The sequence below is a fragment of the Nerophis lumbriciformis genome, linkage group LG10 (genome assembly GCF_033978685.3).
Source record: "Nerophis lumbriciformis linkage group LG10, RoL_Nlum_v2.1, whole genome shotgun sequence".
Lineage (NCBI taxonomy): Eukaryota > Metazoa > Chordata > Actinopteri > Syngnathiformes > Syngnathidae > Nerophis > Nerophis lumbriciformis.
The window spans coordinates 1,702,501-1,726,921 of record NC_084557.2 but is presented as its reverse complement, the minus strand read 5'-3'; the positions used below and the strand labels follow the sequence as shown (position 1 = coordinate 1,726,921).

The window sequence follows — 24,421 nt, the reverse complement described above, 5'->3', positions numbered from 1 at the left end:
CTCACTGAATAATATCCATGTGATCTTTATAAGTTTAAGTACACATTCTGATGGCGGAGCCTAACTCTAAAGTGTTTGTGAGTTGTAGTTTGTATTTGTGAATGAATCCAGTGCACAGCTGCAGTAATCAATACAAAAAGGCGACGTGAGTGCGCAATGTTTATATAGGAACTTCTGATCTTAATTCAGACTCCCAAATTGGAGCTCCCGTTTTCTTATTGATTTTATAATGTATATTTGTATAATGTGTGTGTTCTGAAATAGTGACAGAGAATAGAACAAGGATGGACAATTCAACCCTTAACTCAACAATGAGTAGAGGAGTGTTATGTGTGTGTATATGTGCAAATAAATGAACACTGAAATTCAAGTATTTATTTTATTTATTTATATATATATATATATATATATATGTAATAATATATATATATATATATATATATATATATATATATATATATATATATATATATATATATATATATAGCTAGAATTCACTGAAAGTCAAGTATTTCTTATATATATATATATATCTTAACCACGCCCCCAACCACGCCCCCCGCCCCACCCCGACCACGCCCCCCACCTCCCGAAATTGGAAGTCTCAAGGTTGGCAAGTATGGACTAGAGCTCGACCCATATTTTCTTTTTCATGATACCGATTTATTAGTAGTCAATGAGGTCAACGACTGATATTTGGAGCTGATATTCATTTGCAGTAACCGCGTAAGCACTGCAGTAGAAATAAACTCTTCACGAGCAGTGTTTATAACAGACCTGGGCAAATTAAGACCCGAGGGCCCGATAAGATTTTCAATCTGGCCCAAATTTTTTTTGATCTTTCAGATGGAAAGTGTAGCTGCCATTATGATATGCAGTGATGTTTTCTAATGACTGTAAGTCTTGAACTATCCGTCCATCCATCCATCTTCTTCCGCTTATCCGAGGTCGGATTGCGGGGGCAGCAGCCTAAGCAGGGAAGCCCAGACTTCCCTCTCCCCAGCCACTTGGTCCAGCTCCTCCCGGGGGATCCCGAGGCTTTCCCAGGCCAGCCGGGAGACATAGTCTTCCCAACGTGTCCTGGGTCTTCCCCGTGGCCTCCTACCGGTCGGACGTGCCCTAAACACCTCCATAGGGAGGCGTTCGGGTGGCATCCTGAGCAGATGCCCCAACCACCTCATCTGGCTCCTCTCCATGTGGAGGAGCAGCGGCTTTACTTTGAGCTCCTCCCGGATGACAGAGCTTCTCACCCTATCTCTAAGGGAGAGACCCGCCACCCGGCGGAGGAAACTCATTTGGGCCGCTTGTACCCGTGATCTTGTCCTTTCGGTCATAACCCAAAGCTCAGGACCATAGGTGAGGACGGGAACGTAGATCGACCGGTAAATTGAGAGCTTTGCCTTCCGGCTCAGCTCCTTTCACCACAACGGATCGATACAGCGTCCGCATTACTGAAGACGCCGCACCGATCCGCCTGTCGATCTCACGATCCACTCTTCCCCCACTCGTGAACAAGACTCCGAGGTACTTGAACTCCTCCACTTGGGGCAAGATCTCCTCCCCAACCCGGAGATGGCACTCCACCCTTTTCCGGGCGAGAACCATGGACTCTGACTTGGAGGTGCTGATTCTCATCCCAGTCGCTTCACACTCAGCTGTGAACCGATCCAGTGAGAGCTGAAGATCCTGGCCAGATGAAGCCATCAGGACCACATCATCTGCAAAAAGCAGAGACCTAATCCTGCAGCCACCAAACCAGATCCCCTCAACGCCTTGACTGCGCCTAGAAATTCTGTCCATAAAAGTTATGAACAGAATCGGTGACAAAGGGCAGCCTTGGCGAAGTCCAACCCTCACTGGAAACGTGTCCGACTTACTACCGGCAATGCGGACCAAGCTCTGGCACTGATCATACAGGGAGCGGACCGCCACAATAAGGTTTACTGTTCAAAGAAATGTGGCAATAGTCTACATTGAAACATAGGTTAAGGATACACTTCCAGGTCAGAGGTAACGATGACGCAAAACATTTTTTCCCGCGCATGCACAGTCACGTACTGTAAGCTACAAAAAGAGTTCTACACATCCATCACAGTGGGATATTTAGATCAAAGACTTACCTCTAGTTTCTTACCCACTTCTAGGTAGGAACACACAGGATGGAAAGCACCTGTTCCACACACGTAGATATGCGTCTGGTTGAAGGGCTGCAACACCTTCACGAAGTTTGCACACTCCCTCTGCAGAAAATAATTCAGTCGACAAATTAGATCGGATGTTGCTGACTCACTTCAGTTGACGTGATGGGTAAACACAGAGGTCTAGAAGGGAATGGGAGCGATCCCACATAGAACCACACCTTGTGGATTTGCTCTAGCTCACATTGTGCAAGAAAACAATCCTGTACTCACAGAATGTTGAACTCTTTTACACCAACTTTTAGAGTTCGGGACACATACTTGCCAACCCTCCCGGATTTTCCGGGAGACTCCCGAAATTCAGCGCTTCTCCCGAAAACCTCCCGGGACAAATTTTCTCCCGAAAATCTCCCGAATTTCAGGCGAACCTGAGCCTGTTTTCACGTCCGCTTTCCCACAATATAAACCGCGTGCCTGTCCAATGACGTTATAACTGTAGAATGATGGAGGGCGAGTTCTTAGTTTCTTATGTGGGTTTATTGTTAGGCAGTTTCATTAACGTCCTCCCAGCGCCGCAACAACACACAACAACAGCAGTCACGTTTTCGTCTACCGTAAAGCAGTTCGTCTGCCGTAAACAGCAATGTTGTGACACTCTTAAACAGGACAATACTGCCATCTACTGTACATGCATATGTGACAATAACATCTACGGCTTTTAGAGAGCGCAGTGCACAACTGCGCACACAACAAGGAGACGAAGCAGAATGCATCATCAGAGAGGGTGTTCAGCATGGTTAGAAAAATAGTGACAGAGAATAGAACGAGGATGGACAATTCAACCCTTAACTCAACAATGAGTAGATGAGTGTTATGTGTGTGTATATGTGTAAATAAATGAACACTGAAATTCAAGTATTTCTCTTATATATATATATATATATATATATATATATATATATATATATATATATATATGTCTTAATAAGGTTATCCAAAAAATAGTGCTCGATACCCTAGTAGAGCGCAATATATGTATGTGTGGGGAAAAAAAATCACAAGACTATTTCATCTCTACAGGCCTGTTTCATGAGGGGGGGTACCCTCAATCGTCAGGAGATTTTAATGGGAGCATTCGCATACCATGGTTTATATAGGGCACAGAGTGGGTGGGTACAGGCTGGCCTAGGGGCGTGGTGATTGGCTCATATGTTACCAAGGAGGTGTTTCCGTCTATGGCGGCATGTTGTTACAATTTCGCTGCGCTTGTTGAGGGATGACAGGTCTGGACGGTAAATAATAAACAGTTTCTCTTTCAAGCATAGGTTGCATCTTTAATTACCACTAGTGTAAGGTGTGCTGGATGCAAGAATTTGCCATGTTATTGAATATTCAACATTATTGTCTTTGAGGTCCCAAATGTGTTTGCTGAGTTCTGTGGTATTTCGCAGGTTTTTGTTCCTGAAAGAAGCCTTGTGGTTGTTCCATCTGGTTTTGAATTCACCCTCGGTTAATCCTACATATGTGTCGGATGTGTTAATGTCCTTGCGTATTACCTTAGATTGGTAGACAACTGATGTTTGTAAGCACCCCCCGTTGAGAGGGCAATCAGGTTTCTTTCGACAGTTACATGCTTTGTTGGTTTTGGAGTCGTTCTGGCTGGGGGTCGACGGCTCATTTGCAATTGTTTTGTTGTGGTTTGAGATGATTTGTCGTATATTGTTCATGCAGCTGTAGCTCAATTTGATGTTGTTCTTGTTGAATACTTTTCTTAGGTTGTTGTCTTTGGGAAAGTGTTTGTCAATCAGATTGAGGAATTTGTGTCCAATGTTCGTTGAGACGTTTTTGCTGTATGGGGGGTTGTACCAGATGATGTCGTTTCGTTTTCTGTTCTTTTTTGGCTGGTTTCCTGGCGTGGGTTCATAGGTGAGGGTGAAATTGTATCCGCTTTCATCAAGGGCTTTTTGGTACGGGGGGGTTGCTTGGTCAAATTCAGCTTTGCTAGATGACAGCATCGATAGCCTTTTATTGATTCCGGTAGGTATTCTTTTCGTGGTGGTGGGTGGGTGGTTGCTGTCATGGTGCACGTATTGGAGTGTTGTGTTGGGTTTCGTGAATGGTTGGTAGCTGTTATTTCTCAGGTTGAAAGTGACGTCAAGGAAGTTGACGGTTTGCTTGTTGGCTTCAATCGTGATCCGTAGGCCGTTCTCTTTGAAAATTTGGCATATGCGCTTCTTGGTATTCTCGCTGCTCCTTGGCGAGGCGCGACACACTGCCAGTCCGTCATCACGGTAAATACCAAGGTTCAGATATATATATATATATATATATATATATATATATATATATATGAAATACTTGACTTGGTGAATTTTAGCTGTAAATATACTCCTCCCCTCTTAACCACGCCCCTAACCACGCCCCCCCCCCCCCCCCCCCCCCCAACCTCCCGAAATCGGAGGTCTCAAGGTTGGCAAGTATGTCGGGACATGACTTAAAAACGTTATCAAACATTATTGAACAGGAAACGATTAAACTTAAGAGATGGTTTGATATCAATAAATTACTATTAAATGTAAAACAAAAACTAAGTTTATGATTTTTTTTGTAAGAGGAAAAGGGAGGAAACGATCAAACTGTCAATCGATGGAATTGACATTGAAAGGGTTTCTGAATTTAGATTTGTCGGAGTGATACTGGATGACGGTCTGACATGGAAGTCTCATATTGCACATGTACGGAAAAAGATGTCCGAGAGTATTTTTATCAATCAATCAAAGTTTATTTATATAGCCCTAAATCACAAGTGTCTCAAAGGGCTGCACAAGTCACAACGACATCCTCGGTTCAGAGCCCACAAAAGGGCAAGGAATAGTGAATCTAACATAATAGTGTGAGAGTCCAGTCCATAGTGGATCTAACATAATAGTGTGAGAGTCCAGTCCATAGTGGATCTAACATAATAGTGAGAGTCCAGTCCATAGTGGATCTAACATAATAGTGAGAGTCCAGTCCATAGTGGATCTAACATAATAGTGTGAGAGTCCAGTCCATAGTGGATCTAACATAATAGTGTGAGAGTCCAGTCCATAGTGGATCTAAAATAATATCGTGAGAGTCCAATCCATAGTGGATCCAACATAATAGTGAGAGTCCAGTCCATAGTGGATCTAACATAATAGTGTGAGAGTCCAGTCCATAGTGGATCTAACATAATAGTGAGAGTCCAGTCCATAGTGGATCTAACATAATAGTGAGAGTCCAGTCCATAGTGGATCCAACATAATAGTGAGAGTCCAGTCCATAGTGGATCTAACATAATAGTGAGAGTCCAGTCCATAGTGGATCTAACATAATAGTGTGAGAGTCCAGTCCATAGTGGATCTAACATAATAGTGAGAGTCCAGTCCATAGTGGATCTAACATAATAGTGTGAGAGTCCAGTCCATAGTGGATCTAACATAATAGTGTGAGAGTCCAGTCCATAGTGGATCTAACATAATAGTGAGAGTCCAGTCCATAGTGGATCTAACATAATAGTGTGAGAGTCCAGTCCATAGTGGATCTAACATAATAGTGAGAGTCCAGTCCATAGTGGATCTAACATAATAGTGTGAGAGTCCAGTCCATAGTGGATCTAACATAATAGTGAGAGTCCAGTCCATAGTGGATCTAACATAATAGTGAGAGTCCAGTCCATAGTGGATCTAACATAATAGTGTGAGAGTCCGGTCCATACTGGATCTAACATAATAGTGAGAGTCCAGTCCATAGTGGATCGAACATAATATTGTGAGAGTCCAGTCCATAGTGGATCTAACATAATAGTAAGAGTCCAGTCCATAGTGGATCTAACATAATAGTGAGAGTCCAGTCCATAGTGGATCTAACATAATAGTGAGAGTCCAGTCCATAGTGGATCTAACATAATAGTGTGAGAGTCCAGTCCATAGTGGATCTAACATAATAGTGAGAATCCAGTCCATAGTGGATCTAACATAATAGTGAGAGTCCAGTCCATAGTGGATCTAACATAATAGTGAGAGCTGGAGCCTATCTCAGCTACAATCGGGCGGAAGGCGGAGTACACCCTGGACAAGTCGCCACCTCTTCACAGGGCCAACACAGATAGACAAGACAACATTCACACTATATTCCAATTGAAAAATATATATAAATACAGAATAATATCATATGGAGAGCCGTAAGTGTTTACATTTTACTTTATATTTATTATCTCACATATTTTTTGTCTGGTTTTGTATTTTTGTATCATCCTGTGAGGTTTATATTACTTTTTTTGTTCGGTTTGTACTTCATGAAGTTTTGCCCTGCTACCCCCTATAAATGATCAAAATAAGCCAAATCTGAACATTTTAACAGTCAGCATCCGAATGACAGCAGACCTTGCACAGTAAGTGATGTTGTATTATGTTTGTTGGCTCTCATAAAGTCTGCAGTGAGCAATAATCAGTGATGAAGTAAAAAACAGACAAACCTTGTGATGCGTTTTTGAAATAAATGATCAAAATAAGCAAATATCTGAACATTTTACCAGTCAGCATCCGAATGACAGCAGACCTTGCACAGTAAGTGATGTTGTATTATGTTTGTTGGCTCTCATAAAGTCTGCAGTGAGTAATAATCAGTGATGAAGTACAAAACAGACAAACCTTGTGATGCGTTTCTGAAATAAATGATCAAAATAAGCCAATATCTGAACATTTTAACAGTCAGCATCCGAATGACAGCAGACCTTGCACAGTAAGTGATGTTGCATTATGTTTGTTGGCTCTCATAAAGTCTGCAGTGAGCAATAATCAGTGATGAAGTAAAAATTGGACAAACCTTGTGATGCGTTTCTGAAATAAATGATCAAAATAAGCCAATATCTGAACATTTTAACAGTCAGCATCCGAATGACAGCAGACCTTGCACAGTAAGTGATGTTGCATTATGTTTGTTGGCTCTCATAAAGTCTGCAGTGAGCAATAATCAGTGATGAAGTAAAAAACAGACAAACCTTGTGATGCGTTTCTGAAATAAATGATCAAAATAAGCACATATCTGAACATTTTAACAGTCAGAGTCCGAATGACAGCAGACCTTGCACAGTAAGTGATGTTGTATTATGTTTGTTGGCTCTCATAAAGTCTGCAGTGAGCAATAATCAGTGATGAAGTACAAAACAGACAAACCTTGTGATGCGTTTTTGAAATAAATGATCAAAATAAGCAAATATCTGAACATTTTAACAGTCAGCATCCGAATGACAGCAGACCTTGCACAGTAAGTGATGTTGTATTATGTTTGTTGGCTCTCAAAGTCTGCAGTGAGCAATAATCAGTGATGAAGTAAAAAACAGACAAACCTTGTGATGCGTTTCTGAAATAAATGATCAAAATAAGCACATATCTGAACATTTTAACAGTCAGAGTCCGATTGACAGCAGACCTTGCACAGTAAGTGATGTTGTATTATGTTTGTTGGCTCTCAAAGTCTGCAGTGAGCAATAATCAGTGATGAAGTACAAAACAGACAAACCTTGTGATGCGTTTCTGAAATAAATGATCAAAATAAGCCAATATCTGAACATTTTAACAGTCAGCATCCGAATGACAGCAGACCTTGCACAGTAAGTGATGTTGCATTATGTTTGTTGGCTCTCATAAAGTCTGCAGTGAGTAATAATCAGTGATGAAGTACAAAACAGACAAACCTTGTGATGCGTTTTTGAAATAAATGATCAAAATAAGCCAATATCTGAACATTTTAACAGTCAGAGTCCGAATGACAGCAGACCTTGCACAGTAAGTGATGTTGTATTATGTTTGTTGGCTCTCAAAGTCTGCAGTGAGCAATAATCAGTGATGAAGTAAAAAACAGACAAACCTTGTGATGCGTTTTTGAAATAAATGATCAAAATAAGCAAATATCTGAACATTTTAACAGTCAGCATCCGAATGACAGCAGACCTTGCACAGTAAGTGATGTTGCATTATGTTTGTTGGCTCTCATAAAGTCTGCAGTGAGCAATAATCAGTGATGAAGTACAAAACAGACAAACCTTGTGATGCGTTTTTGAAATAAATGATCAAAATAAGCCAATATCTGAACATTTTAACAGTCAGCATCCGAATGACAGCAGACCTTGCACAGTAAGTGATGTTGCATTGTGTTTGTTGGCTCTCATAAAGTCTGCAGTGAGCAATAATCAGTGATGAAGTAAAAAACAGACAAACCTTGTGATGCGTTTTTGAAATAAGTGATCAAAATAAGCCAATATCTGAACATTTTAACAGTCAGCATCCGAATGACAGCAGACCTTGCACAGTAAGTGATGTTGCATTATGTTTGTTGACTCTCATAAAGTCTGCAGTGAGCAATAATCAGTGATGAAGTAAAAAACAGACAAACCTTGTGATGCGTTTTTGAAATAAATGATCAAAATAAGCCAATATCTGAACATTTTAACAGTCAGCATCCGAATGACAGCAGACCTTGCACAGTAAGTGATGTTGAATTATGTTTGTTGGCTCTCATAAAGTCTGCAGTGAGCAATAATCAGTGATGAAGTAAAAAACAGACAAACCTTGTGATGCGTTTTTGAAATAAGTGATCAAAATAAGCCAATATCTGAACATTTTAACAGTCAGAGTCCGATTGACAGCAGACCTTGCACAGTAAGTGATGTTGTATTATGTTTGTTGGCTCTCATAAAGTCTGCAGTGAGTAATAATCAGTGATGAAGTAAAAAAACCAAAAAAAAACCTTGTGATGCGTTTTTGAAATAAATGATCAAAATAAGCACATATTAAATGTTATAAATGTTACTCCTTCTTCAGCCGAAGAAGGAGTCCTATCGGGTTCTTTTGGCTCATAGGACTCCTGAGGCAGCGGACAGGTACCGACAGGCCAAGCGGTGTGCGGCTTCAGCGGTCGCAGAGGCAAAAACTCGGACATGGGAGGAGTTCGGTGAGGCCATGGAAAACGACTTCCGGACGGCTTCGAAGCAATTCTGGACCACCATCCGCCGCCTCAGGAAGGGGAAGCAGTGCACTATCAACACCGTGTATGGCGAGAATGGTGTTCTGCTGACCTCGACTGCGGATGTTGTGGATCGGTGGAGGGAATACTTCGAAGACCTCCTCAATCCCACCAACACGTCTTCCTATGAGGAAGCAGTGCCTGGGGAGTCTGTGGTGGGCTCTCCTATTTCTGGGGCTGAGGTTGCTGAGGTAGTTAAAAAGCTCCTCGGTGGCAAGGCCCCGGGGGTAGATGAGATCCGCCCGGAGTTCCTTAAGGCTCTGGATGCTGTGGGGCTGTCTTGGTTGACAAGACTCTGCAGCATCGCGTGGACATCGGGGGCGGTGCCACTGGATTGGCAGACCGGGGTGGTGGTTCCTCTCTTTAAGAAGGGGAACCGGAGGGTGTGTTCTAACTATCGTGGGATCACACTCCTCAGCCTTCCCGGTAAGGTCTATTCAGGTGTACTGGAGAGGAGGATACGCCGGATAGTCGAACCTCGGATTCAGGAGGAACAGTGTGGTTTTCGTCCTGGTCGTGGAACTGTGGACCAGCTCTATACTCTCGGCAGGGTCCTTGAGGGTGCATGGGAGTTTGCCCAACCAGTCTACATGTGTTTTGTGGACTTGGAGAAGGCATTCGACCGTGTCCCTCGGGAAGTCCTGTGGGGAGTGCTCAGAGAGTACGGGGTATCGGACTGTCTGATTGTGGCAGTCCGCTCCCTGTATGATCAGTGCCAGAGCCTGGTCCGCATTGCCGGTAGTAAGTCAGACACGTTTCCAGTGAGGGTTGGACTCCGCCAAGGCTGCCCTTTGTCACCCATTCTGTTCATAAGTTTTATGGACAGAATTTCTAGGCGCAGTCAAGGCGTTGAGGGGATCTGGTTTGGTGGCTGCAAGATTAGGTCTCTGCTTTTTGCAGATGATGTGGTCCTGATGGCTTCATCCGGCCAGGATCTTCAGCTCTCACTGGATCGGTTCGCAGCTGAGTGTGAAGCGACTGGGATGAGAATCAGCACCTCCAAGTCCGAGTCCATGGTTCTCGCCCGGAAAAGGGTGGAGTGCCATCTCCGGGTTGGGGAGGAGATCTTGCCCCAAGTGGAGGAGTTCAAGTACCTCGGAGTCTTGTTCACGAGTGGGGGAAGAGTGGATCGTGAGATCGACAGGCGGATCGGTGCGGCGTCTTCAGTAATGCGGACGCTGTATCGATCCGTTGTGGTGAAGAAGGAGCTGAGCCGGAAGGCAAAGCTCTCGATTTACCGGTCGATCTACGTTCCCATCCTCACCTATGGTCATGAGCTTTGGGTTATGACCGAAAGGACAAGATCACGGGTACAAGCGGCCGAAATGAGTTTCCTCCGCCGGGTGGCGGGGCTCTCCCTTAGAGATAGGGTGAGAAGCTCTGCCATCCGGGAGGAGCTCAAAGTAAAGCCACTGCTCCTCCACATGGAGAGGAGCCAGATGAGGTGGTTCGGGCATCTGGTCAGGATGCCACCCGAACGCCTCCCTCGGGAGGTGTTTAGGGCACGTCCGACCGGTAGGAGGCCACGGGGAAGACCCAGGACACGTTGGGAAGACTATGTCTCCCGGCTGGCCTGGGAACGCCTCGGGGTCCCACAGGAAGAGCTGGACGAAGTGGCTGGGGAGAGGGAAGTCTGGGCTTCCCTGCTTAGGCTGCTGCCCCCGCGACCCGACCTCGGATAAGCGGAAGAAGATGGATGGATGGATGGAAGAATGCATTAAAAAAAAATCCACCCATCGTCGCGTCTTTCACAATGATTGTGAACGATAAGCAAAATTTCCCCAAAACTGCAGTTCCCTTTCAAGAGTTTGTATCGGCTACACTGTTGCCATGTGGCATATTTATTTCCTTGCACGTGGCAGGCAGACTCGACCTCAAATGAAACAGACGGTGTCATCACGTAATAAAAGGGGTGGGGGGAAAAAAGAATAATGTTAGAAATGATACATGACTAAGCCTCATCTGGCTTTAAGGGTCACATGCAGACGAGGGCCACTGTTTCAGCAGCTGTCGCGGCCACCGATTTATTAGGTGTGTACGTGCAATGTGACACCAGTGAAAACTTGGTCATGTCAGTGAGGCATGGGAATCACAAAGTCACTCGCAGTATTGTCAAGAGTTGTTTTGCCTAGGAAATAATAAAGCTGTTGTGCTATTTGATTATTGATAGTGATTTCACAGGTTGAAATCCGCTCTTCCAGATAAATGACCTTATTATGACATTACTTAATACAACTACTGCAGTAGTTTGTACTGCATTCTGCTGCTGTATTGTGTTTCAAACGATGTTCGTTAACGAGCGGTTTGTTTTTCTTACTTAAAAGAAAAACATAATGTACATGAAAATTGTGGTGTTTTAGGAGCGCTCACAATGGAATATTTGAAGGTCAATTAAATTTAATGGCAAACGTTGATTTAAGAAGCAGTTAAACTCATAAGCCAAGGTACAAAAACTTTGGTTTTCTCGATTTTTTGTGTGTGTGAGCACGCGTGTGTTGCGCGCGCGCGTGCACATATGTTTATATATATATATATATATATATATATATATATATATATATATATATATATGTATATGTGTGTGTGTGTATATATATATGTATGTATATATATACATGTGTATATATATATATATATATATATATATATATATATATATATGTATATGTGTGTGTGTGTATATATATATGTATATATATATATATATATATATATATACATATATATATATATATATATATACATATATATACATGTGTGTGTGTGTATATATATATATATATATATATATATATATATATATATACATGTGTATATACATGTGTGTGTGTGTATATATATATATATACATGTGTATATACATGTGTGTGTGTATATATATATAAATATATATATATATACATGTGTATATACATGTGTGTGTGTATATATATATATAAATATGAATATATATATATAAATATATATATATATATATATATATATATATATACACACATGTATATATATATATATATATATATATATATATACATATATATATATACATGTGTGTGTGTGAGTATATATATATATATATATATATATATACATGTGTATATACATGTGTGTGTGTATATATATAAATATATATATATATATATATATATATATACATGTGTGTGTGTATATATATATATATATATATATATATATATATATATATATATACATATATATATACATGTGTGTGTGTGAGTATATATATATATATATATATATATATATATACACACACACATATATATATATACATGTTTGTGTTTGAGTGTATATATATATATATATATACATGTGTGTGTATATATATATATATAATATATACACACACGTATGTATATATAGTGTGTATATATATATACCGTATATACATGTGTATATACATGTGTGTGTATATATATATATATATATATATATATATATATACATATATATACATGTGTGTGTGTATATATATATATATATATATATATATACACACATATATATATATATATATACATGTTTGTGTGTGTGTGTATATATATATATATACATACACATGTGTGTATATATATATAAATAATATATACACACATGTATGTATATATAGTGTGTATATATATATGTACATGTGTGTGTATATAATATATATATATATATAATATATATATATATATATATATATATATAAATATATATATATATATATATATATAAATATATATATATATATATATATATATATATATACATGTGTGTGTATATATATATATATATAAATATACACATGTGTGTATATATATATATATATATATACACACATGTATGTATATATAGTGCGTATATATATATACACGTGTGTGTATATATATATATATATATATATATATATATATATATATATATATATGTATATATATATATATATATATATATATATATATATATATATATATATGTATGTATATGTATATATATATATATATATATATATATATATACACACACACACACATGTATACATATATATATGTAAATATATGTATATTTACTTACTTCATGTATATGTGTATATATGTATATATATGTAATATATCAAGCAACTCAAATGCACTGAACATGGATAAGTGTGGAGAGTGTTTTGCATTTTCCCCACAATGCTTTGTAATGGCTGTAATTCTGATTGTTTTTATGTTGCATGGACATGTGTTGAAATATCCACACACTTATATTTGTCTAATGTGTGAGCATGTCTGTGGGCATTTTGTCTTGGATCATTTGCACAATTCAAAGAATAATTGATCAAATGCCTGAATTTCTCGTTATGTCCACACGATGGCGACAAAACAGCAGCAAAAAAATGTGACTTTTTAAAATGAATTGAACCAGGGTGTACGCCGCCTTCCGCCCGACTGCAGCTAAGATAGGCTCCAGTCCAGCACCCAAGATAGGCTCCAGTCCAGCACCCCCCGCCAACCCGAAAGGGCCAAGCTTTAGAAAATGGATGGATTTAAATCTCCATGCTGCCAAATTCCTTATTAAACTCATGGCGTCGCATGGGCCAAATTGAAGACGCCGATGGGCTGCACATGGTTTATACACCCTTGGTCTACAGTATTTCCTTCTTTTTAGTGACTTGAGCCGGAAGTACAAGTGCTGTTCCATATTGTTTCTGCTCGTATGGATTCTTCATTCATCACGTTTGTAAGTTTTACACTACAACTGAACAATTAATTCATACTAACTTATTGGCCACATGTGTAATGTCTGTAGGAGTGTTTTCAAGCACATTTGTACGGGCTACCGTAAAGTAATTTGAGATAGCGTCGTGAGCATTAGCTAATATGCTAACACATTTACAAGTGTATGTGTTACTAATACAAACTTACAGCGGCATTCGTTTTGTATTGTTACAGTTTCACAAGTGCTTAGCTGATTGGAGCGCTGAGTCCATGGCGATGACTTCTGTTTTGTTTGATCAGCCGTTTTACTGCTGTGTTGCAGGCACCGTTTTGGAAACAATTAAGGAAATACACATTCACAAAAATGTTTTCTGTGTAAATAACTCCTTTTACAGTGTACAGTCGTGGTCAAAAATGTACATACACTTGTGAAGGACATAATTTTGCTGGGTGTTGTGGCCAAACAGCTCCATTTTTGTTTCATCTGACCACAGAACTTTCCTCCAGAAGGTCTTATCTTTGTCCATGTGATGTCAGAAGAAACAAACATTTAGCTGTTTGGCCACAATACCCAGCAATATGTTTGAAGGAGAAAAGGTGAGGCCTTTAATCCCAAGAACAGCACCCCTACCGTCAAGCATGGTGGTGGTAGTATTATGCTCTGGGCCTGTTTTGCTGCCAATGGAACTGGTGCTTTACAGAGAGTAAATGGGACAATGAAAAAAGGAGGATTACCTCCAAATTCTTCAGGACAAGCTAAAATCATCAGTCCGGAGGTTGGGTCTTGGGCGCAGTTGGGTGTTCCAACAGGACAATGACCCCAAACACACGTCAAAAGTGGTAAAGGAATGGCTAAATCAGGATAGAATGAAGGTTTTAGAATGGCCTTCTCAGAGTCCTAACTTAAATGTGTGGACAATGCTGAAGAAACAAGTCCATGTCAGAAAAGCAACACATTTAGCTGAACTGCACCAATTTTGTCAAGAAGAGTGGTCAAAAATTCAAGCAGAAGCTTGTGGATGGCTACCAAAAGCGCCTTGTTGCAGTGAAACCTGCCAAGGGACAAGTAACCAAATATAAACATGGCGGTATGTATACTTTTGACCTAGACTAGACTTCTTGTGGGGATCCCCAGCAAGAACATCCAGAAGCTGCAATACATACAGAATAGTGCTGCTAGGATCCTGATGAGAGTGCGGAAATAAGACCATATCACACCAACTCTCAAATCCCTTCCCTGGCTTCCTGTTCCACTCAGGATTGAATACAAAGTCTCCCTGCTAACCCACCAGTGCCTCCATGGAAATGCCCCCCCTCTACCTCAAAGAACGACTCACCCCCAAATCCTCCACACGACACGACAGGCTAACCTCCTCCAACCTCCGAGGACAAAGCTACGAACAACGGGAGACCGGGCTTTCTGCTCCGCCGCTCTGTGGAACGCTCTCCCTGACCACCTGAGGGCACCACAGACTAGCTCCGTTCTATCTTGTAGATTGTATTGTACCATATGTCCCGGCAAGAAATCTGCGTTCAAAGAACTCCGGCTTATTAGTGATTCCGAGAGCCCAAAAAAAGTCTGCGGGCTATAGAGCGTTTTCTATTCGGGCTCCAGTACTATGGAATGTTCTAGTGGTAACAGTTAGAGATGCTACCTCAGTAGAAACATTTAAGTCCCATCTTAAAGCTCATTTGTATACTCTAGCCTTTAAATAGACCCCCCTTTTAGACCAGTTGATCTGCCGTTTATTTTCTTTTCTCCTCTGGTCCGGTGGCCATGGATGAAGTGCTGGCTGTCCAGAGTCGGGACCCGGGGTGGACCGCTCGCCTGTGCATCGGCTGGGAACATCTCTGCGCTGCTGACCCGTCTCCGCTCGGGATGGTCTCCTGCTGGCCCCACTATGGACTGGACTCTCACTATTATGTTAGATCCACTATGGACTGGACTCTTACTATTATGTTGGATCCACTATGGACTGGACTCTCACTATTATGTTAGATCCACTATGGACTGGACTCTCACTATTATGTTAGATCCACTATGGACTAGACTCTTACTATTATGTTAGATCCACTATGGACTGGACTCTTACTATTATGTTAGATCCACTATGGACTGGACTCTCACTATTATGTTAGATCCACTATGGACTGGACTCTTACTATTATGTTAGATCCACTATGGACTGGACTCTCACTATTATGTTAGATCCACTATGGACTGGACTCTTACTATTATGTTAGATCCACTATGGACTGGACTCTTACTATTATGTTGGATCCACTATGGACTGGACTCTCACTATTATGTTAGATCCACTATGGACTGGACTCTTACTATTATGTTGGATCCACTATGGACTGGACTCTCACAATATTATGTTAGATCCACTATAGACTGGACTCTCACACTATTATGTTAGATCTACTATGGGCTGGACTCTCACACTATTATGTTAGATCCACTATGGACTGGACTCTTACTATTATGTTAGATCCACTATGGACTGGACTCTCACTATTATGTTAGATCCACTATGGACTGGACTCTCACTATTATGTTAGATCCACTATGGACTGGACTCTCACAATATTATGTTAGATCCACTATAGACTGGACTCTCACTATTTTGTTAGATCCACTGTGGACTGGACTCTCACTATTATGTTAGATCCACTATGGACTGGACTCTCACTATTATGTTAGATCCACTATGGACTGGACTCTCACACTATTATGTTAGATCCACTATGGACTGGACTCTTACTATTATGTTAGATCCACTATGGACTGGACTCTTACTATTATGTTGGATCCACTATGGACTGGACTCTCACTATTATGTTAGATCCACTATGGACTGGACTCTCTCACTATTTTGTTAGATCCACTGTGGACTGGACTCTCTCACTATTTTGTTAGATCCACTGTGGACTGGACTCTCACTATTATGTTAGATCTACTATGGACTGGACTCTCACCTTTATGTTAGATCCACTATGGACTGGACTCTCACTATTATGTTAGATCCACTATGGACTGGACTTTCACTATTATGTTAGATCCACTATGGACTGGACTCTCACTATTATGTTGGATCCACTATGGACTGGACTCTCACTATTATGTTAGATCCACTATGGACTGGACTCTCACTATTATGTTAGATCCACTATGGACTGGACTCTCACACTATTATGTTAGATCCACTATGGACTGGACTCTTACTATTATGTTGGATCCACTATGGACTGGACTCTCACTATTATGTTGGATCCACTATAGACTGGACTCTCACTATTATGTTAGATCCACTATGGACTGGACTCTCACTATTATGTTAAATCCACTATGGACTGGACTCTCACACTATTATGTTAGATCCACTATGGACTGGACTCTTACTATTATGTTAGATCCACTATGGACTGGACTCTCACTATTATGTTAGATCCACTATGGACTGGACTCTCACTATTATGTTAGATCCACTATGGACTGGACTCTCACAATATTATGTTAGATCCACTATAGACTGGACTCTCACTATTATGTTAGATCCACTATAGACTGGACTCTTACTATTATGTTAGATCCACTATGGACTGGACTCTCACTATTATGTTAAATCCACTATGGACTGGACTCTCACACTATTATGTTAGATCCACTATGGACTGGACTCTCACTATTATGTTAGATCCACTATGGACTGGACTCTTACTATTATGTTGGATCCACTATGGACTGGACTCTTACTATTATGTTGGATCTACTATGGACTGGACTCTCACTATTATGTTAGATCCACTATGGACTGGACTCTTACTATTATGTTAGATCCACTGTGGACTGGACTCTTACTATTATGTTGGATCCACTATGGACTGGACTCTCACTATTATGTTAGATCCACTATGGACTGGACTCTCACAATATTATGTTAGATCCACTATGGACTGGACTCTTACTATTATGTTGGATCCACTATGGACTGGACTCTCACTATTATGTTGGATCCACTATAGACTGGACTCTCACTATTATGTTAGATCCACTATGGACTGGACTCTCACTATTATGTTAGATCCACTATGGACTGGACTCTCACACTATTATGTTAGATCCACTATGGACTGGACTCTCACACTATTATGTTAGATCCACTATGGACTGGACTCTCACTATTATGTTAGATCCACTATGGACTGGACTCTCACTATTATGTTAGATCCACTATGGACTGGACTCTCACACTATTATGTTGGATCCACTATGGACTGGACTCTCACTATTATGTTAGATCCACTATGGACTGGACTCTCACTATTATGTTGGATCCACTATGGACTGGACTCTCTCACTATTATGTTAGATCCACTATGGACTGGACTCTTACTATTATGTTGGATCCACTATGGACTGGACTCTCACTATTATGTTAGATCCACTATGGACTGGACTCTTACTATTATGTTGGATCCACTATGGACTGGACTCTTACTATTATGTTAGATCCACTATGGACTGGACTCTTACTATTATGTTAGATCCACTATGGACTGGACTCTTACTATTATGTTGGATCCACTATGGACTGGACTCTCACTATTATGTTGGATCCACTATGGACTGGACTCTCACAATATTATGTCAGATCCACTATAGACTGGACTCTCACTATTATGTTAGATCCACTATGGACTGGACTCTTACTATTATGTTAGATCCACTATGGACTGGACTCTCACTATTATGTTGGATCCACTATGGACTGGACTCTTACTATTATGTTGGATCCACTATGGACTGGACTCTCACTATTATGTTAGATCCACTATGGACTGGACTCTTACTATTATGTTGGATCCACTATGGACTGGACTCTCAATATTATGTTAGATCCACTATGGACTGGACTCTCACTATTATGTTAGATCCACTATGGACTGGACTCTTACTATTATGTTGGATCCACTATGGACTGGACTCTCACTATTATGTTAGATCCACTATGGACTGGACTCTCACAATATTATGTTAGATCCACTATGGACTCGACTCTTACTATTATGTTGGATCCACTATGGACTGGACTCTCACTATTATGTTAGATCCACTATGGACTGGACTCTCACTATTATGTTAGATCCACTATGGACTGGACTCTCACAATATTATGTTAGATCCACTATAGACTGGACTCTCACACTATTATGTTAGATCTACTATGGGCTGGACTCTCACACTATTATGTTAGATCCACTATGGACTGGACTCTCACACTATTATGTTAGATCCACTATGGACTGGACTCTCACTATTATGTTAGATCCACTATGGACTGGACTCTCACAATATTATGTTAGATCCACTATGGACTGGACTCTCACTATTATGTTAGATCCACTATGGACTGGACTCTTACTATTATGTTGGATCCACTATGGACTGGACTCTTACTATTATGTTGGATCCACTATGGACTGGACTCTCACTATTATGTTAGATCCACTATGGACTGGACTCTCACAATATTATGTTAGATCCACTATGGACTGGACTCTCACTATTATGTTAGATCCACTATGGACTGGACTCTTACTATTATGTTGGATCCACTATGGACTGGACTCTTACTATTATGTTGGATCCACTATGGACTGGACTCTCACTATTATGTTAGATCCACTATGGACTGGACTCTCACAATATTATGTTAGATCCACTATAGACTGGACTCTCACTATTATGTTAGATCCACTATGGACTGGACTCTCACAATATTATGTTAGATCCACTATAGACTGGACTCTCACACTATTATGTTAGATCTACTATGGGCTGGACTCTCACACTATTATGTTAGATCCACTATGGACTGGACTCTCACACTATTATGTTAGATCCACTATGGACTGGACTCTCACACTATTATGTTAGATCCACTATGGACTGGACTCTCACTATTATGTTAGATCCACTATGGACTGGACTCTCACAATATTATGTTAGATCCACTATAGACTGGACTCTCACTATTATGTTAGATCCACTATGGACTGGACTCTCACAATATTATGTTAGATCCACTATAGACTGGACTCTCACTATTATGTTAGATCCACTATGGACTGGACTCTCACAATATTATGTTAGATCCACTATAGACTGGACTCTCACTATTATGTTAGATCCACTATGGACTGGACTCTTACTATTATGTTGGATCCACTATGGACTGGACTCTCACAATATTATGTTAGATCCACTATAGACTGGACTCTCACTATTATGTTAGATCCACTATGGACTGGACTCTTACTATTATGTTAGATCCATTATGGACTGGACTCTCACTATTATGTTAGATCCACTATGGACTGGACTCTTACTATTATGTTAGATCCACTATGGACTGGACTCTTACTATTATGTTAGATCCACTATAGACTGGACTCTCACTATTATGTTAGATCCACTATGGACTGGACTCTTACTATTATGTTAGATCCACTATGGACTGGACTCTTACTATTATGTTGGATCCACTATGGACTGGACTCTTACTATTATGTTAGATCCACTATGGACTGGACTCTTACTATTATGTTGGATCCACTATGGACTGGACTCTCACTATTATGTTAGATCCACTATGGACTGGACTCTCACTATTATGTTAGATCCACTATGGACTGGACTCTTACTATTATGTTAGATCCACTATGGACTGGACTCTCACACTATTATGTTAGATCCACTATGGACTGGACTCTCACTATTATGTTAGATCCACTATGGACTGGACTCTCACTATTATGTTAGATCCACTATGGACTGGACTCTCACACTATTATGTAAGATCCACTATGGACTGGACTCTCACTATTATGTTAGATCCACTATGGACTGGACTCTCACTATTATGTTAGATCCACTATGGACTAGACTCTCACAATATTATGTCAGACCCACTCGACATCCATTGCATTCGGTCTCCCCTAGAGGGGGGGCGGGGAAACAGCTTGCAGAGGATCTAGACCGCATTATAGACCAGATGCTGAACACACGTACACTTATACTGAGCTAAATAACTTTACAGACTTAAGTTAACATCCAGAACAAATGGAAAAATAAAGGATAGCTCTCGTTTGAAGTATTCCAGTATTAATGTAAACACTGCATGTGCAGTTCATTGTGAATCAAGTCCACTTCTGCTTGGGTCTCTGGATGCTCCCAAATCTGCTGGTTTTGATGCCTCTTTTGAATTCTGTGAAAATTGTCTCCATTTTTTCACTGACAAAATTGTGTCAACTAGAGCCAGTCTATCTCAGCCTTCATATGACCCTTCTGTTCCCCTGCATTTCTCTTCTGTTTTCCATCAGTTTGAGCCGGTGTCCTTTTCTTTTTTAAGTGACACAGTTAGTCATGTGAAGCCCTCTGGTTCTCCTGCAGATGCCCTCCCACCTCGCCTGTTTAAGGAGGTACTTGCTACTATTGGATCAAGTGTCCTTAACATTATCAATAGTAGCCTCTCTTCTGGAATAGTTCCAGTAGAGTTTAAACATGCAGTGGTACGACCTCTGCTTAAAAAACCCAGCCTCGACCCCTCTCTCCTCTCTAACTTCAGACCTATCTCTAATCTTCCATACATTTCCAAAATATTAGAGAAGGTTGTCTACAGTCAGTTGTTGCCCTTCTTAGAGGATAATGGTATCACTGAGCTGTTCCAGTCCGGTTTTAAAGCCCTCCACAGCACAGAGTCAGCGCTTCTAAAAGTTTTGAACGATATCCTCCTGTCCACTGATTCTGGTAAATATGTTGTCCTGGTGCTTTTAGATCTGTCTGCTGCGTTCCACACCGTCGACCACGCCACCTTAATCACTCGTCTTGAGAACTGTGTGGGCATTAATGGCGCCGCCCTCAACTGGTTCCGGTCGTACCTAACCGACAGGAGTTTTTGTGTAAAAGTAGACAGTTTTTTGTCGTCCACAGCTCCTCTACCACATGGGGTCCCCCAGGGCTCAATCCTTGCCCCAATTTTATTTGCGCTTTACCTTCTCCCCCTTGGTTCTATTTTTAGGAAGTACAGTATTGCATTTCATTTTTATGCCGATGATTGCCAGATTTATTTTCCCATGGCACAAAATAACACGGTTCAACGTCTTATTGACTGCCTGCACGACATCAAAGTCTGGCTTTCAGCTAACTTCCTGAGCCTAAATGAAGATAAAACAGAAGTTATGTTGTTCGGTCCAAGTCGCTCTCCCTCCCCCAACGTTGACCTCGGCACTCTGACCCCGTATCTCAGCGACTGTGTCACAAACCTGGGGGTAAAGTTTGACTCAGATTTTAAATTCGAAAAACAAATCAGCAGCGTCGTTCAAAAAAGCTTTTATCAATTACGCCAAATAGCGAAAGTGAAACCGCTTCTATCAAGACATGATCTTGAGAAATTAATTCACGCTTTTATCTCGACTCGTCTTGACTACTGTAATGCCCTGTATGTTGGCATTAGCCAGGCCTCCCTCGCCCGCCTGCAGCTCGTGCAGAACTCTGCTGCTCGTCTGCTAACACAGACCCGCAGACGTGAGCACATCACCCCTATTTTAGCGTCCCTTCACTGGCTCCCTGTGCGTTACCGAATACATTTTAAACTCCTTTTATTTGTTTTTAAATGTCTAAACAACCTCGCGCCAACCTATCTCTCCGACCTCCTTCAGCCTTACTGCCCCACCCGATCCTTAAGATCAGCCGATCAGCTGCTGTTGACGGTCCCTGACACAAGGCTGAAGCTTAGAGGTGACAGAGCTTTCGCCGTTGCTGCTCCCAAGCTCTGGAACGACCTACCCCTGAGTGTTAGACAAGCCTCCTCTCTTCCTGTTTTTAAATCTCTCTTAAAAACATACTTTTATTCCATGGCTTTTAACACTGAGTGATATCCATCCTGCAATGGCGCCCCATAATACACCTGCTGTGATCCTGTTTTTATGTTTTTATGTTTTTATTCATTCTATTTTAATTATTTATTTTTTATCATGTTCTGTTTGTGTTGTGTTGTGTTTGCTCGGTACTCGTTTTATCTTTTAACCTGCTCATTGTACAGCACTTTGGCTACCCCTGTGGTAAATTTTAAATGTGCTCTATAAATAAAGTTGATTTGATTTGATTTGATTTATATAATACTACTAATAAAGGCCGAAAGACAAAACAATTAAAAACTCAGCATGATATGGGTAAAATTAAACAGATTGTACCTGAAAATATATCACTCTGTTTAGGATTGTCTCCATACTAGAGATGCGCGGTTTGCGGACACAACCGCGGAGTCCGCGGATTATCCGCGGGTCGGGCGGTTTAAATAAAAAAAAAAAAAAGATTTTATCCGCGGGTCGGGTCGGGCGGTTGAAATAAAAAAAAATTAGATTTTAAATAGATTCAGGCGGGTGGCAGTTAAACCAATTCGGAAATATACAGGTAAAAGCCAGTAAATTAGAATATTTTGAAAAACTAGATTTATTTCAGTAATTGCATTCAAAAGGTGTAACTTGTACATTATATTTATTCATTGCACACAGACTGATGCATTCAAATGTTTATTTCATTTAATTTTGATGATTTGAAGTGGCAACAAATGAAAATCCAAAATTCCGTGTGTCACAAAATTAGAATATTACTTAAGGCTAATACAAAAAAGGGATTTTTAGAAATGTTGGCCAACTGAAAAGTATGAAAATGAAAAATATGAGCATGTACAATACTCAATACTTGGTTGGAGCTCCTTTTGCCTCAATTACTGCGTTAATGCGGCGTGGCATGGAGTCGATGAGTTTCTGGCACTGCTCAGGTGTTATGAGAGCCCAGGTTGCTCTGATAGTGGCCTTCAACTCTTCTGCGTTTTTGGGTCTGGCATTCTGCATCTTCCTTTTCACAATACCCCACAGATTTTCTATGCGGCTAAGTTCAGGGGAGTTGGCGGGCCAATTTAGAACAGAAATACCATGGTCCGTAAACCAGGCACGGGTAGATTTTGCGCTGTGTGCAGGCGCCAAGTCCTGTTGGAACTTGAAATCTCCATCTCCATAGAGCAGGTCAGCAGCAGGAAGCATGAAGTGCTCTAAAACTTGCTGGTAGACGGCTGCGTTGACCCTGGATCTCAGGAAACAGAGTGGACCGACACCAGCAGATGATATGGCACCCCAAACCATCACTGATGGTGGAAACTTTACACTAGACTTCAGGCAACGTGGATCCTGTGCCTCTGCTGTCTTCCTCCAGACTCTGGGACCTCGATTTCCAAAGGAAATGCAAAATTTGCATGGTTGAGTGATGGTTTGGGGTGCCATGTCATCTGCTGGTGTCGGTCCACTCTGTTTCCTGAGATCCAGGGTCAACACAGCCGTCTACCAGCAAGTTTTAGAGCACTTCATGCTTCCTGCTGCTGACCTGCTCTATGGAGATGAAGATTTCAAGTTCCAACAGGACTTGGCGCCTGCACACAGCGCAAAATCTACCCGTGCCTGGTTTAC

General features: G+C 40.8%; 1 protein-coding gene across 1 annotated transcript in view; it reads right to left on the bottom strand.

Annotated features, from left to right (window-relative positions):
* Positions 1–24,421, bottom strand: part of sema3ab (sema domain, immunoglobulin domain (Ig), short basic domain, secreted, (semaphorin) 3Ab) — a 106,811-nt gene that overhangs the window by 27,475 nt on the left and 54,915 nt on the right. The window contains exon 5 of the mRNA XM_061970431.2: positions 2,121–2,240. Within this exon, the coding sequence (XP_061826415.1) occupies positions 2,121–2,240 (120 nt within the window). The remainder of the gene's footprint in view (positions 1–2,120; positions 2,241–24,421) is intronic.